This window comes from Eptatretus burgeri, chromosome 3 (genome assembly GCF_056783735.1).
Source record: "Eptatretus burgeri isolate ZD-2024b chromosome 3, Ebu_testis_v1, whole genome shotgun sequence".
NCBI classification, from domain to species: Eukaryota; Metazoa; Chordata; class Myxini; order Myxiniformes; family Myxinidae; genus Eptatretus; species Eptatretus burgeri.
The window spans coordinates 109153876-109168676 of record NC_140963.1 but is presented as its reverse complement, the minus strand read 5'-3'; the positions used below and the strand labels follow the sequence as shown (position 1 = coordinate 109168676).

At 42.9% G+C, this 14801-nt stretch overlaps 1 protein-coding gene across 2 annotated transcripts in view; it reads left to right on the top strand.

Annotated features, from left to right (window-relative positions):
- Positions 1-14801, top strand: part of MYBPC1 (myosin binding protein C1) — a 60095-nt gene that overhangs the window by 27894 nt on the left and 17400 nt on the right. For both annotated transcript variants that reach the window (XM_085874946.1, XM_085874947.1), the window contains exons 8-14: positions 6161-6330; positions 7029-7161; positions 8520-8644; positions 8768-8873; positions 8996-9165; positions 10419-10584; positions 13513-13619. In XM_085874946.1, the coding sequence (XP_085731072.1) occupies positions 6161-6330; positions 7029-7161; positions 8520-8644; positions 8768-8873; positions 8996-9165; positions 10419-10584; positions 13513-13619 (977 nt within the window). The remainder of the gene's footprint in view (positions 1-6160; positions 6331-7028; positions 7162-8519; positions 8645-8767; positions 8874-8995; positions 9166-10418; positions 10585-13512; positions 13620-14801) is intronic.

The following is a 14801-nucleotide window of genomic DNA, read 5'->3' as shown; positions in this document are numbered from 1 at the left end:
CTCCAGCTCCACTTCCTGTCTTTTTGTTAGCGCCACCGCCTCCAAACCATACAACATAGCTGGTCTCACTACCGTCTTATATACTTTCCCCTTCACTCTTGCAGCTACCCTTCTGTCACAAATCACTCCTGCAACTCTTCTCCACCCACTCCATCCTGCCTGCACTCTCTTTTTCACTTCTCTCCCACACTCTCTTTTGCTTTGGACAGTTGATCCCAAGTATTTAAACCCATCCACCTTCCCCACCTCAACTCCTTGCAACTGCACCATACCACCACCCTCCCTCTCATTTACACACATGTACTCCGTCTTACTCCTACTGACTATCATTCCCCTTCTCTCCAGTGCATACCTCCACCTCTCAAGGCTCGCCGCAGCCTGCTCCCTACTCTCCCTACAGATCATGATGTCATCCGCGAACATCATAGTCCATGGAGACTCCAGTCTGATCTCGTCCGTCAACCTGTCCATCGCCATTGCAAACAGGAAAGGGCTCAGAGTCGATCCTTGGTGCAATCCCACTTTTACCTTAAACTGCTCCGTCATTCCTACCACACACCTCACCGCTGTCACACTGTCCTCATACATATCCTGCACGATCCTCACATACTTCTCCACCACTCCAGACTTCCTCAGACAATGCCACAACTCCTCTCTTGGCACCCTATCATAAGCTTTCTCTAAATCCACAAACACACAATGTAACTCCTTCTGGCCTTCCCTATACTTGTCCATCAACATTCTCAACGCAAACATTGCATCAGTGGTGCTCTTTCCTGGCATAAACCCATATTGCTGCTCACAGATCATCACCTCTCCTCTCAACCGAGCTTCCACTACTCTTTCCCACAACTTCATGGTGTGGCTTAACAACTTTATCCCTCTGTAATTTCCACAGCTCTACACATCACCCTTATTCTTGAAAATCGGAACCAGTACACTTAATCTCCACTCCTCCGGCATCCTCTCACTTTCCAAGACTTTATTAAACAATCTGGTTAACAACCCCACTGCCATCTCTCCGAAGCACTTCCATGCCTCCACTGGTATGTCATCTGGGCCAACCACCTTTCCACTTTTCATCCTCTTCATAGCAGTCCTCACTTCATCCTTACTGATCCACCCCACTTCCAGATTCACTATCTCCACCTCTTCCAACCTTCTCTCTCTCTCATTTTCTTCATTCATCAAGCTCCTCAAAGTACTCCATCCACCTTCTCAACACACTCTCCTCACTCGTCAGCACATTCCTATTTGCGTCCTTTATCACCCGAACCTGCAGCACATCCTTCCCAGCTCGGTCCTTCTGTCTTGCCAATCGGTATAAATCCTTTTCCCCTTCTTTTGTATCCAACTTCTCATACAGCTCGTCATATGCCTTTTCCTTGGCCTTTGCCACTTCTCTATTTGCCTTTCGCCACCACTCCTTGTACTCCTGCCTACTTTCTTCATCTCTCTGACTATCCCACTTCTTTTTCGCTAACCCCTTCTTCCTTATACTTTCCTGTACTTCCTCATTCCACCACCAAGTCTCCTTATCTTCCTTCCTCTGTCCAGATGTCACACCAAGTACCTTCCTAGCTATCTCCCTCACCACTTCTGCTGTCGTTGCCCAATCATCCCACCCATCTTTACCACCATCCAATGCCTGCCTCGACTCCTCCCTAAATTTCAAGCAACAGTCTTCCTCCTTCAGCTTCCACCATCTGGTCCTTGGTTCAGCCCTCACTCTCTTCCTCAACCTCACCTCTAAAGTCATCCTACAGACCACCAATCGATGCTGTCGAGCTTCACTCTCCCCTGCCACCACCTTACAGTCACTCATCTCTTTCAGGTTGTATCTCCTGCTTAAGATGTAATCCACCTGTGTGCACTTTCCTCCACTCTTGTATGTCACCCTGTGTTCCTCCTTCTTCTTGAAATACGTATTTACCACTGCCATTTCCATTCTTTTTGCAAACTCTACCACCATTTGCCCTTCCACATTTCTCTTGTTGAGACCGTACCGACCCATCACCTCCTCATCCTCTTTATTCCCTTCCCCAACATGCCCATTGAAATCTGCTCCAATCACCACTCTTTCATCCTTGGATACACTCTCCACCACTTCATCTAACTCACTCCAGAAATCTTCTTTATACTCCATCTGACACCCCATATGTGGGGCATATGCACTGATCACATTCATCATCACCCCTTCAATTTCCAACTTCACACTCATCACTCGGTCAGACACTCTCCTCACCTCCAATACCCTCTTGACATGATCTTCCTTCAGGATTACCCCGACACCATTTCTCCTCCCATCCACACCATGGTAGAACAGTTTGAAACCACCTCCAATGCTCCTAGATCTTACTCCCCATCCACATGGTCTCTTGTACACACAGTATGTCCACCTTTCTTCTCTCCAACATATCACCAACTCTCGCCCTTTGCCAGTCATCGTCCCAACATTCAGAGTTCCAACTCGCAACTGCACACTTCTACCCTTCCCCCTCTCCCACTGCCTCCGGACTCGCCTTCCCCGTCTCCTTCTCCTCCTTCGCCCAGCAGTAGCACAATTTCCACTGGTACCCTGCTGACCACCGGTACCGGTGGCGGTCGTTGGTAACCCAGGCCTCGACCGATCCAGTATGGAAATTCGTTTTGTTGTCCACATAATGATTTGGCATAGGTTTTTACGCCGGATGCCCTTCCTGACGCAACCCTGGTCGCCTCTTACGACACACAGGGATATGGTACACCTATTCTAACCGGGGCATGCACCTGGCCCAGTACAACTGGTACTCATTTCGCCGACCTCGGAAGGATGGCAGGCTGAGTCAACCCCCTGGTGTTTTCGACTTGGTATATATATATATACACAATATACATATACATATATATATATATATATATATATATATATATATATATATATATATATATATATATACACAATATACATATACATATATATATATATATATATACACAATATACATATACATATATATATATATATATATATATATATATATATATATATATATACACAATATACATATACATATATATATATATATATATATATATATATATATATATATATACATAGACATATATATATATATATATATATATATATATATATATATATATATATATATATATATATATATATATACATACATACATATATTAATTCAGTGTCCCAACGGGGCTTGAACTCAGGACCTTTTGGGTCCCAAGCCACTGCCCTAACCACTGTGCCAACACCAGGCTATCAGATCTAAAGAGAATGGCAGTCCACAAATCACTTGAGACTCAAGAACAGACAAAGACGTGGTTTGAGGATCAAAATGCAAGTCATGCAGCCTCCAGATCCGTTGACTACAGAACAGACACATGCTCGCTTGAAGATCAATGTGCAAGACAAGCAGCCTCCATATCAGCAGAGACTACCAGAGCAGACACAGGCTTGGGTTGAGGATCAACGTGCAAGACAAGCAGCCTCCAGATCAGCTGAGAATACAGAGCAGACACAGGCTCAGGTTGAGGATCAACGTGCAAGACAAGCAACCTCCAGGTCAGCTGAGAATACAGAGCAGACACAGGCTCGGGTTGAGGATTAATGTGCAAGACAAGCAGTTTCCAGGTCAGAACAGACAACGGAGCAGACACAGGCTCGGGTTGAGGATGAACGTGCAAGGCAAGCAGCCTCCAGGGCAGCATGCTGGGCATCTTTAGAAGATGAAGCATTTCAATACAAGTCAAAACACATTTTGTAATGCCCAAGATTGGTAATTACATTCAAAACCATAAAGCCAACATTCATCAATTTGTCATCCAGGAAATATTTAAATACATATTACATTGTATTTCCCCGGGCAACACCGGGTACTTCAGCACCGGGTCATAAATAAATCAAGTTTGCCCATCCCCCACTCCAACCATCAAGGAAGGTTTCTTGCACCAGTGGAACTCAGTGTCAGATCTTACAGTAAATCGTTATATTCTCCATAATTGCCAGTGAGTCTCACATTTATCCCAGTGGGGGATGTTAACTCGTGCCATTGTAACAGAAGTCAAGTTTTCAGTTCTAGAAGTTTTTGAAAATTAAAAGTTTGCTTCTCCATTAAAAGGTCCTGCATCGAGTATTGAAACCAAATAGTTTCTAATGCTGAGAGATCACTCCTTGAACCTGTACTGGGATGAAAGTGAAGAAAGACATTCCATTTCGTACATAGCAGTCTATTTTCATGGTATCATTCAGTGAGCGAGTTAAATTTATTATTTTTGACACTGCTGCTAATCTAATGTTTGTGCTCCTTTCATAGAGAGAGAGAGAGAGGAGAGGAGAGGAGAGGAGAGGAGAGGAGAGGAGAGGAGAGGAGAGGAGAGGAGAGGAGAGGAGAGGAGAGAGACTGAGAGAGAGACTGAGAGAGAGACTGAGAGACTGACTCACAGTGGATCTTACGCGCGCGCGCGCACACAGACACACACACACACACACACACACACACACACACACACACACACACACACACACACACACACACACACACACACACACACACACACACACACACACACACACACACACACACACACGACTGTTAGATGACACAAACACAGCCACTGAGCATGGGGGAAGTGCCATCACTTCCCATGGCACTCTGCCAGGTACCAACGATGTCACAAAATATGGATGTCCTTCACAAGATTACTTTAATATGGATGTTCTTTACAAGTTTAGTAATACTCAATCTCCTGTGCTCAGTTTCAACTTATTCCTCTATCCCTTCTTATTTTCAATGTCCCCAAACTGAGTCTTCAATGCATAAAATGTCTCTTCCTTTAACAAGCTTTCTATAACATTATTTTAAAAATAAACGCCGAGTTCATCTAGCCTCCTCTTTCACTGAGTGCCAAGTCTTCGTTCAGATTTAGCCATTCATGGTATCAAACCCCTTCATGTCAGTGTCTTCTCCCCATCTGCTTCCCCCCTTGTCCCAACCGCTCTCAGCTTCCTCCTTGTCTGGCCCCATTTCAGCTTCTTCCTCGTTCGGCCCCCTCTCAGCTTCCCTCTAGTCTGCCACCTCTTTGCCTCCCTCTCATCCTGCCCATCCATCCATCCATTGGGACCATACTCTGTGCAGAGCGTTGGTGCTGCCTAAGCAGTCTCCTTGGCTATTGGGCACAATCCTGGATGGGTCGCCACTCCGACACAGTATACCAGCATGCTGGCACTCATTTTGCCGACCTCGGAAGGATGACAGGCCGAGTTAACCCCGCCTGGTATTAATTCAACAGCTGAGCGGGATTTGAACTCAGAACCCTTGGATCCCAAACCCGCCACCCCAACCATTAAGCCAACACCAGGCATTCATCTTGCCCCCTGTCTGTCTTCATCCTTGTCCTGCACCCTCTCTGCTTCCCTCCTGCTTCTCAGCCTCACAGTTTCTCCCCTGCTCCCCCCCTCCTGGCTTTGTCCAATCCCTGCCCTTTCCTGGCTTCCCCTCGTACCGCACACTCTCCTTTCCCAATTCCTATGCCTTATCAGCAGCTCCTCCTCCCTTGTCCCTAACCGTGTGGACCTCAAACATCAGAGGACGCCACTCCAACCTGACAGATCTCTCAATCCAGGCCGCTGCTGATAAACCGGACATCATCTGTTTAACAGAATCCTTTCCCCCACAGGAAGTCCCTGGCTCATTAATATCTCTCGCTGGCTATTGTTTCCTAAGGTTTGATTGACCTGAACCCCATCCTGGTAGCAGAGTCGCACTGTACATGAAGAACTCCATTTCTCATTCTCCGTGTACTGATTTTATACCTCGCAAACCCCATCAGTACCTCTGGCAGAGATTTCCCCTCCGCTCCCACCTGACGTTTGTCTGTGTGTTGTACCATCCTCCCAACGTGACAACTCCATCCAAAAACGATATATAGCATGATACTTCAAAAACGTGTTGGGCCCGATATGTTCTGCTGGATCAGGCAATGTGTGGTGGAGGTATGCGCTCCACCAAGTGCTCGTCTAGCTTGAGTATGATTTGTCAATATGGTCCAGGAAGTGCTGGCATGAACATGCTTATTGAAGAAAAGCAGTGTTTACTCATGTGGTGAAGCAGTTTCTTACGGGGGTGAAATACTGTGTTGTGTCTGTTTTCAGCGAGGTTAAAACGGATGTGTCAGCAGAGCCAGAAGTGGATGTGTGGGAGATACTTAAGGATGCGAAGCCATCGGAATACGAGAAAATCGCATTCCAGTATGGCATCACCGACCTTCGTGGCTTACTTCGTCGTCTCAAGCGTATGAAGAAAGTGGTGCAAAAAACCCCAGGTCAGCATTCATGAACTCATTACCTTCGTCACGTTTCATCACTCTCTAAATTTGGCATCACCTTGAGCGTACGTTACTCCTCATTGACAAATGTTCCTCAACTTCCCCGTCATTTCTCAATCTCTTTTCAAAATCTTCATTCATCACAGCTTCTACAATTGATTCACACGTCTCCAGCTTTCCACCATTCTTCGTTATTTTCTCTAACTCGACTCAACCACCATACTGTAATGCGGGAGCATCATATCTGACATGGACCTTTTGTACTCGAAACGAAATTGTATTTGCGTTAATTTTTCAAGATATTCTCCAACTTCATTCAGACGATTGTCTCATTGAACTGGAAGCTTTTGTATGTCTTCAGAACAGGATTGTTTGAATTTGTATGAAGCCCTTCAAGCATGCAATACATTGTTCTTGGTAGAGCTTTTTTTTATCAAAAACTATTCACTATTCTATTCTCGTAAACGGCTTTAAATCCTCGAAAGAAGATAATTATTGAAGGTACACACACACACACACACACACACACACACACACACACACACACACACACACACACACACACACACACACACACACACACACACACACACACACACACACACACACACACACACCTGCAGATGTAAAAATCAAAGAAATGATGGAAATGTGGATGACGATTAAAATGAGCTTTGCGTACATGTTTCTTACAGGATTTCTGAAGAAGCTGGAACCAGCATACCAAGTGGAGAAGGGTCAGAAGGCAAGGTTTGTCGTCGAGCTTGAAGACTCAGCTGCCGAGGTTAAATGGTTCAAAAATGGACAAGAGATTCGGCCAAGTGCAAAGTAAGGAGGCAGTCATTACCTTCTGTTCTTTACATAACCTCACTGGGCCTAACAGCCTGTTGTAACACAACACTTGTTTCTCGTAATCACTACGCAATCGATTGAGGAGACTCGTGAAGAAACTCGCAAAAATGGTGCTATGGCTGTTTATCGTAGATTCCTGTGGAGCTTCATGGACAACTGGGGTGTGCTCCTTTAGCAAGTGGCTTGCTATCGCTTGTGAACCCACTTGCTTAATTCGAAACGCTCAAGCAAGCGCTGCAACGGCACGGAGTGCTCGTAATGTGAACAAGGCCATCATGGTACTCGAACATCGTGCCGCCTGGGCCGTCTTTTTCAGTTTTTACTGGATCCCCTCGTGACAACTTCCCCAAACAAATCGATTGTGTTTGCAGCGGCTACGGAATACGAGGAAGAGGGAAAGAAAGAGAAAGAAATGAGGAGTCAGAAGGAGGAGGGCCCCCGCCAAGCTTGTCTCTACACCGTACTACTGTGAATTTTGGGGAAAGAGAGTTATGCTTATCTGTGGATGTTGAAGAATTAAGATGAAAAATACATTTCAATCATATTGTTACGGATGCGCCTCCGGTAGGTATTGCGAGGGGAGTTCTCAGATTCACTTCCCGGCCGACAACCCTGAGGCCGACATACCGCGAATAACTCCACGGCGCGACAACTTGCTATGCAACCGCAGATGCCGTCTGAGATTCTTAATTTAGGTAGGGTCCAGAGTCCAAATCCCGCTTTATCTTCCTGGCAAATCAATCACCCCAGATAAGGACTGTGCTTCCTGATGTGCCACCTTTATCAAGATATGGCTGAGCATTACCGAAGGTGGACACGCCGGCTCATGACTACCTATGTTGGAACAGTAGCGACAAACCCCCTGTTACTGCACACGATGCTTAACTAATAGAAGCTGACAACTGGACAGTTTGGAAAAGATTTGTAACAATTAACAAAGAGCACATATGTACAAGCATTGTCACAATCGAGAAATCCTTACACTTTGCACATAAAAGCCCCTCCGAATCAGTCACTTGTCACAAATACAACCAGGCGCCACAGTAATTCCAGGAAACAAGAGGAGAAAGAGGGACAGAGAGAGGAGAGAAGAGGATGGGGAATGCTTGTGACCCCTTGCTCACCCACACGTAAGGGCTTATGTGGGTCCAAATTAAGGGGGGGCGGAGGAGGTGCAATGTTAAGTGATTTGAGAGGTGCAAGGGTGAATGTGTGTGGCGTTAGATTAAATGGCATGATGTGCGACAATCAATTAGCGCTGAAAAGGACAGTTGGCACATTGCATCGATGCTCTTGGTAAAAAGGTTCTGATTCTGTGCATCACCTGTTTGTAGGATTTTTATTGAGAGCAAAGGTGGCGAGCGCATTTTGATTGTGAACAACTGCCAGTTGACGGATGATGCGACGTACGAAGTTTCACTCGGAAAAGAGGTATCGAAAACAGAGCTTTTTGTTGCAGGTAATTCCTATACCTGTCTCTTCTTCTTCACTCTTCACATCATGTTGGCATGAAAGTGAAACTTTAATGCATAAGTGGTCGGGTTATTTCGTCGTGGCGCTGACCATACATTTCTGTATATAGAACCACCAGTGCGGGTGACTAAACTTCTGGAAGACACTACAGTGCGTGAAGGTGAAAGAGTCGAGCTCTCCTGTGAGGTGTCCGAAGAGGGTGCAAAGGTCAAGTGGTGAGAAAGTCTATCATTATGCACATGTACAGGATTTGATATACCATGCAAAGTGCTGAATATAACATGTAAAGCACCCAATATACCATGGCACCTCCAACCTCCTTATTTGTCTCTTTAAGGATGAAAGACGGAGTGGAAATTCCAGTTGATGAAATAAGAGGTCGTTTTCGCTATAAAAGAGAAGGCCTCCGTCATATCCTTGTCATCACAGAGGCGAGACTTCAGGACCTTGGCAAATATTCAGTCATAACGACTGGGGGAGAGTCTCATGCCAAACTGGCAGTGAATGGTGAGATGGGATGAGTTGTGAGGGATGAGGAAAGTCAATGAGCTTGATAGGAAGGGTTTCTGTGTTGTGTAATCTTACAAAGTTTAGCTCTGCCTGGGTATTTGCAAATTGTTTACCTAACCTAACCTGTTTCCTACAGGCAGTACTGTATATTACATAGGGCCCTTCTTTCTTACACGGTCCTCTGATGGAAGAAATTCCACAGCTTGTCAAACGTCTTGACCGAAGTTGTTGTTTTCATGGAAAAATTGTAGTTACTGTATGATTGGGATGTAAATTTTTATACAAGAATTGGCTCATCAAGCCTGTGACATCTCCACACCCTAGAGCTCCCACCTACTGCAGGCCAGAACTACAATGACACTCAGTAGAGCGCACTCTCCACTCGGCGGAACAGTTTACGTGTTGTATCCTACTGATATGCTGGATGTGAATCCGGACCCTCAACCAAAATCCAATCGGCTTGTTATTGTCACCTACCCATTCATCCACCAAGTTTTGTCATCACCTGTCCACAACTTTTTGAGATATTGTGCTATATATCGCTTTTGGCTCCATCTCTTAAAAAAATTATCAGATCCGGATGTGGATTCGGATCTTCACCAAAATTGAATCAATTCTTCCTTGTCACACACATAACGTGTCCACAAAAGTTTCATCCAAAGCCGTTCACAACTTTTTGACCTATCGTGCTATATATAGTATTTGGCCCTATCTCTCAATGGTGAAGAATCACTTACAAAATTCTAGTCGTCGGATCCGGATCTTTGCCAAAATCGAATTAGTTCGTCCTTGTCACACACCAAACCTGCCCACCAAATTTCATCCAAATCCATCTTCAAGGTTTTGAGATATCCTGCTCACAGTCAAACAGACAGACATGGATGAAAACATTACCTCCGTCCACCTAATTATGTAAGGATTGTTGTAAATGATTCTGGGGAATAACTGTTTGTATTAATTAATTTGAGTTTTCCAAAGGTGTAAACCTAGATATAGCTCCACATATCCAATACTAACGTTTAATTGCTCTTGCTGACAGTTTGTTTGTACATCCCGCATCCACCTATTAAACTCCATCTACCATCTACCAAAACCCTTGGTTCTCCATATGTAGTTTAGTTTTTCTTCTAACAAACTTTGATATCAGCTGTACAGGAAACAGAATACTAAAGTCACTCATTAGTCACTTTGCTAGTATGTGTTGTTGCCTTTTGGTAAGGTAGAACCTCAATTTTCTTGCTCGTTTGCAGAAAAAGTGCTGAGTATCAATAAGCCCATGCAGGATGTGCGGGTGAAGGTCGGAGAAACAGCTGAGGTCACGTTGGAAGTTTCAGAGGATGGAGTGGTCGCCCAGTGGTTCAAAGAAAGCCTGGAGGTTCCACCAGAGGGACGGATCAAGCAAAGCCGTTCTGGAAAGTAATAAACCTCACTTTAGTCATATCCTGTCATTGTCAGTCATATTACCCTCTTGGTATGTGATCAAATATCTGGAAGGCAGCCATCAAATTGAGCAAAATTTGCCTTGCACTTAGACAGAGACACATTCGAGCTACCCCAGTCACTCAACTTCTCAACTACATCTCCACATTCACACTTTCATATAAAGACTGATTACATGGTGACTATGTACATAATAGAAAATACGGATTACACAATAGACATTACTGATTAAACGATACAATTGGGACCGAGATGGTCTGGTGGTAGTTTAGTCGTGGGGTCATGGACTGCTATCACAGAAGCTTCTGTGACAAATACCTAAAAGCAGCGTTATTAAGCATTTTAATTATAAGCTTGTAGAAACTGAGCTAATTCCAGGAAAATTACAACCTCGTTATTGAAATGTCAATATAACGTCAGCTGGCTTCCTCGTCACCTGCTGGGAGGTGGTAACATGCAATGCTACCTGCTCTGGTCTACGTGTGGTTGACTTGTATTGGTAGGTATGTCAATCCGTATTTTGTAGTCACATAAAGTGTGTACAAAACCATTCTGAGTATTTTTACCCTGCGCATGTGAAGCAAAAAGCGGGGTTAAGCAATTAGTTAAATTGGTCTGTCTGTCTGTTTGTCTGCCTACAAATGTCAATTTATGATCGAGGAGCAACTTCATTTTAATTGAATGTTATATTTTGAACGCAAATCAGAATAATCAATCAGAAAACGACCCTATAGTTTAGTGGTATTTTGGCTCTGAATTTGTCCTGATCATGCATGCGCAGAAAGGAGTGAAATATTTTTAAGCGGTGTAGCCACTTCAATGTTTGGTATGTCCATCCGTCCATCCGTCAAAAAAGAAATGTTTAAGTGGTGCAGATGCTGAATTGATACAATGGGGAGCTCTAGCTGCCGAGCATCACTATAAGGAAATGTCAAACTGCACCGCTTTCTTCGGACATGGGTTTGACTTATTTTTTACTCTGCTTTTCTGGCAGTCAAACAAAATTGAAAATCATTCCAAACTGGAAACTTACTGTTTTAAGGATGTCATAATCATAAGGTGGTGTAAAATACGTTTCATCAATGGCGGTAAACCTCCAAAAATGTTTTTCGACATCCTTTACAATTTATATTTTATTTCAATTGAATTAATCACATGAACGCTGTAGAACACAAATCACCTTATTAGCATTTCCAAACCCTTCCGTTTAGCATTTAACGTCATCATGACCAATCAAATTTGCTGCTCGCAGACCCCACCAATATCCCCGTTTCTCAAGACTGCGCGAGATTAGGTGTTCTATGAACTTTCGAGTTATTTCTGCTCCTGTTGTGTTTTTTTTATTCTCATTATTTTAACCATAGAAAAGATATATTACACTGGTCTGCGTCATTTCAGAGGTCTAGGTTTTCTCAATGGTCCTTATATGTTTTTTGCATGCTGAATTTGGAAATGTATCTCATTTCACTCAATCAGGTCAATGCTATCTCAATTTTAAGGAAAAAAATAATCAAAATTTTAGTTTTTTTAATTAGCATTTTTTTAATTCAAAATCAGACTTACATTGACAGAAAATGTACAAACTATACATAAAATGACGCACAAGTACCGTTCATGTGAAATTCAACATTAAAAAGACGAAGGAAAACAGCGACTGCTGGAGCCACTGAAGTTGGGTGTTGCCAGAAACAACGATTTATCTATATTTTCCTGAAATTGAAATGAAAGTAATTGAGAAGGCACTTTCTTCCACATTAAGTGTACTTGTGTGTCATTATATGTACAGTTTGTACATTTTCCATCAATGTAAGTCTGATTTTGAATTTTAAAAATGCTAATTAAAAAAACTAAAATTTTGATTATTTTTTTTCCTTAAAATTGAGATAGCGTAAAAACTTGACCCGATTGAGCGAAATTAGATACATTTCTGAATTCAGCATGCAAAAAACATGTCAGGACCGTTGAGAAAACCTAGACCTCTGAAAAAAATATTTCATATGCAGCCCAGTGTAATTATCCATCACAGTTCAACGTGTATAAATAATTCAAAAGAAAGACAAAGGTAGCCTGGAATGAAATCCTCTTCTGGAACCCCCTGCAAAGCAAGCAGAATACTCAAGAAGAGACACCAAAAGAAAGAGAGCAGTATCAGCTGTCTGTAAAAACATAAAGCAAAGCACTTATCTGTTCAAAACCACGAAACAAAGATAATTCAGCATGAAGTGCTAATTGTTTTCCTTAAATCATCTTACAGGGGCATCAGTGGTTAGTAATGGCTCTTAGCAACACAACGCTTGCTTGGCGGCATGGACAGAAACATGCAAGATGGTGAAAATAAAATAAAATAAAATACACCCGTTTTAACATTGCTGCAGGATCCACGACAAGAATAATCTCCAACCACATAACGTTTCACAACGTACAACAAAGCTCACCGCTCTTGGCCGAGGGGCTGTAAGCAGCGTTTGTGCAAATTGGCAATCAACTTGCAAAATTGTGGCATGGAATCAGAAAATAAAAACGATGCTCCGGAATCTTGTTTCCATAAATAAGTCTCATAAATACATCAACATGAGAGGCAGACATATCGAGATTCTGGAAGGAATATTATTGGACATTCCGCAAAATGATGGCAAATCGCAAGCGATTAAAATCGAGACACGATTCCCGAGGGACAAGGATTATAACATTGTATGGCAAACCAAGTCCAGTTATAGTCATCATTCGTCCAAACAAATTGTTTCCAATTAATTTGTTCTGAATAATGTTATAATAATTTTATTAATGATGTCGATTGCTGATAAATATGAAATGAATAAATATGCAAACCTTTTATTTGTTTATTTTTGTGTGTTATTGGCTGTTTTTTTTTTTTTTTTTCAAGTTTGCTTCACTGCGTTTCAGGCTGCATAAGTTCATCATTGAGAAATGCACCTTACAAGACAGTGGAGAATACAAATTTGTGCCGAAAGGTTACAAGATTTCTCCCTCCTGTCGGATCATCGTGATGGGTAAGACGTATCACGCGGTAGTCATAATTATAGAAGGCTTTAATTAATGATGCTGAAAAGGTTTATAAAGTGTAGAGCTACCTGGTGATGCCCCAGTGGTTGCCATCCCACCTTTACGAAAAAGGCACGGCCATTTGCTTTTTACTCGCTTCAATCCCGCTAGAGCGCTGTGATCTCTGATTTTGGTCCAATGGACCAAGTTCGACAGATTTAGGACAAGGTTATCCATTGCACCTTGAATACCATTCAAAAATAGTCCTTAACCTTTCTTGTCAATCCAGGAACCTTATATTACCGTATCTGCTGCACACACACCCAAAACAAACCGCTTGGGGATAACAGGATATACTAGTGTAAAATATTACCTCTTACAACTATTTCCAGCAACTCCAGCAAATTATTAGCCTGTGTTGGACTTCGTACGAAACGGGGGCTTATGGATTTGGTCTCGATTTTCTTGTCCGTGCATACATGCATGCGTGCGTCCGCAAAAATATCTCGGAGATGGATGGACCAAGTTTATTCGTACTTGGCACAAAGACAACAAATGATGGTACACATATGCACGTCATTTTGTTTCGCGATGCGATCCAAGATGGAGGACTCGTGGCCAGTTTAGTTGTAAAAATCCCGATGTTGAACACGTCCTCAACCATTTCTTGGACATACATTTACCGATGTTGTTCAAACTTGGCAAATAGATAAAGAATGATGGTTTACATAAGTACATCATTTTTTTTAAGGATCAGATCCAAGATGGCCGACTAGTAGGCATTTTAGTTGTAAAAAAAACCCGATGTTCAACACGTCCTCAACCATTTCTCAGATATGCATTTACCTATGTTGTTCAAACTTGGCAAACAGATAAAGAATGATGATTTACATAAGCATGTCATTTTATTTTGAGATCCGAACCAAGATGGCCGACTGGTGGCCATTTGTTACTTAAATGCGTCTCCAACCATTTCTCGTACATGCGTGGTCCGATTTTGCTCAAACATGGCACAAGCACAGTACACAATGATATACACTTACACCTACCTTTATTTTGTGATCTGATCAAAGATGGCCGACTGGTAGACTGGCAGCCATTTTAGTTGTAAATAAATATGGGCTCGCTCTTTAACTCAGTACAGCAAAATTACTAAAACAATGGGGGTTCTGACATTTTATGTTTTTTTG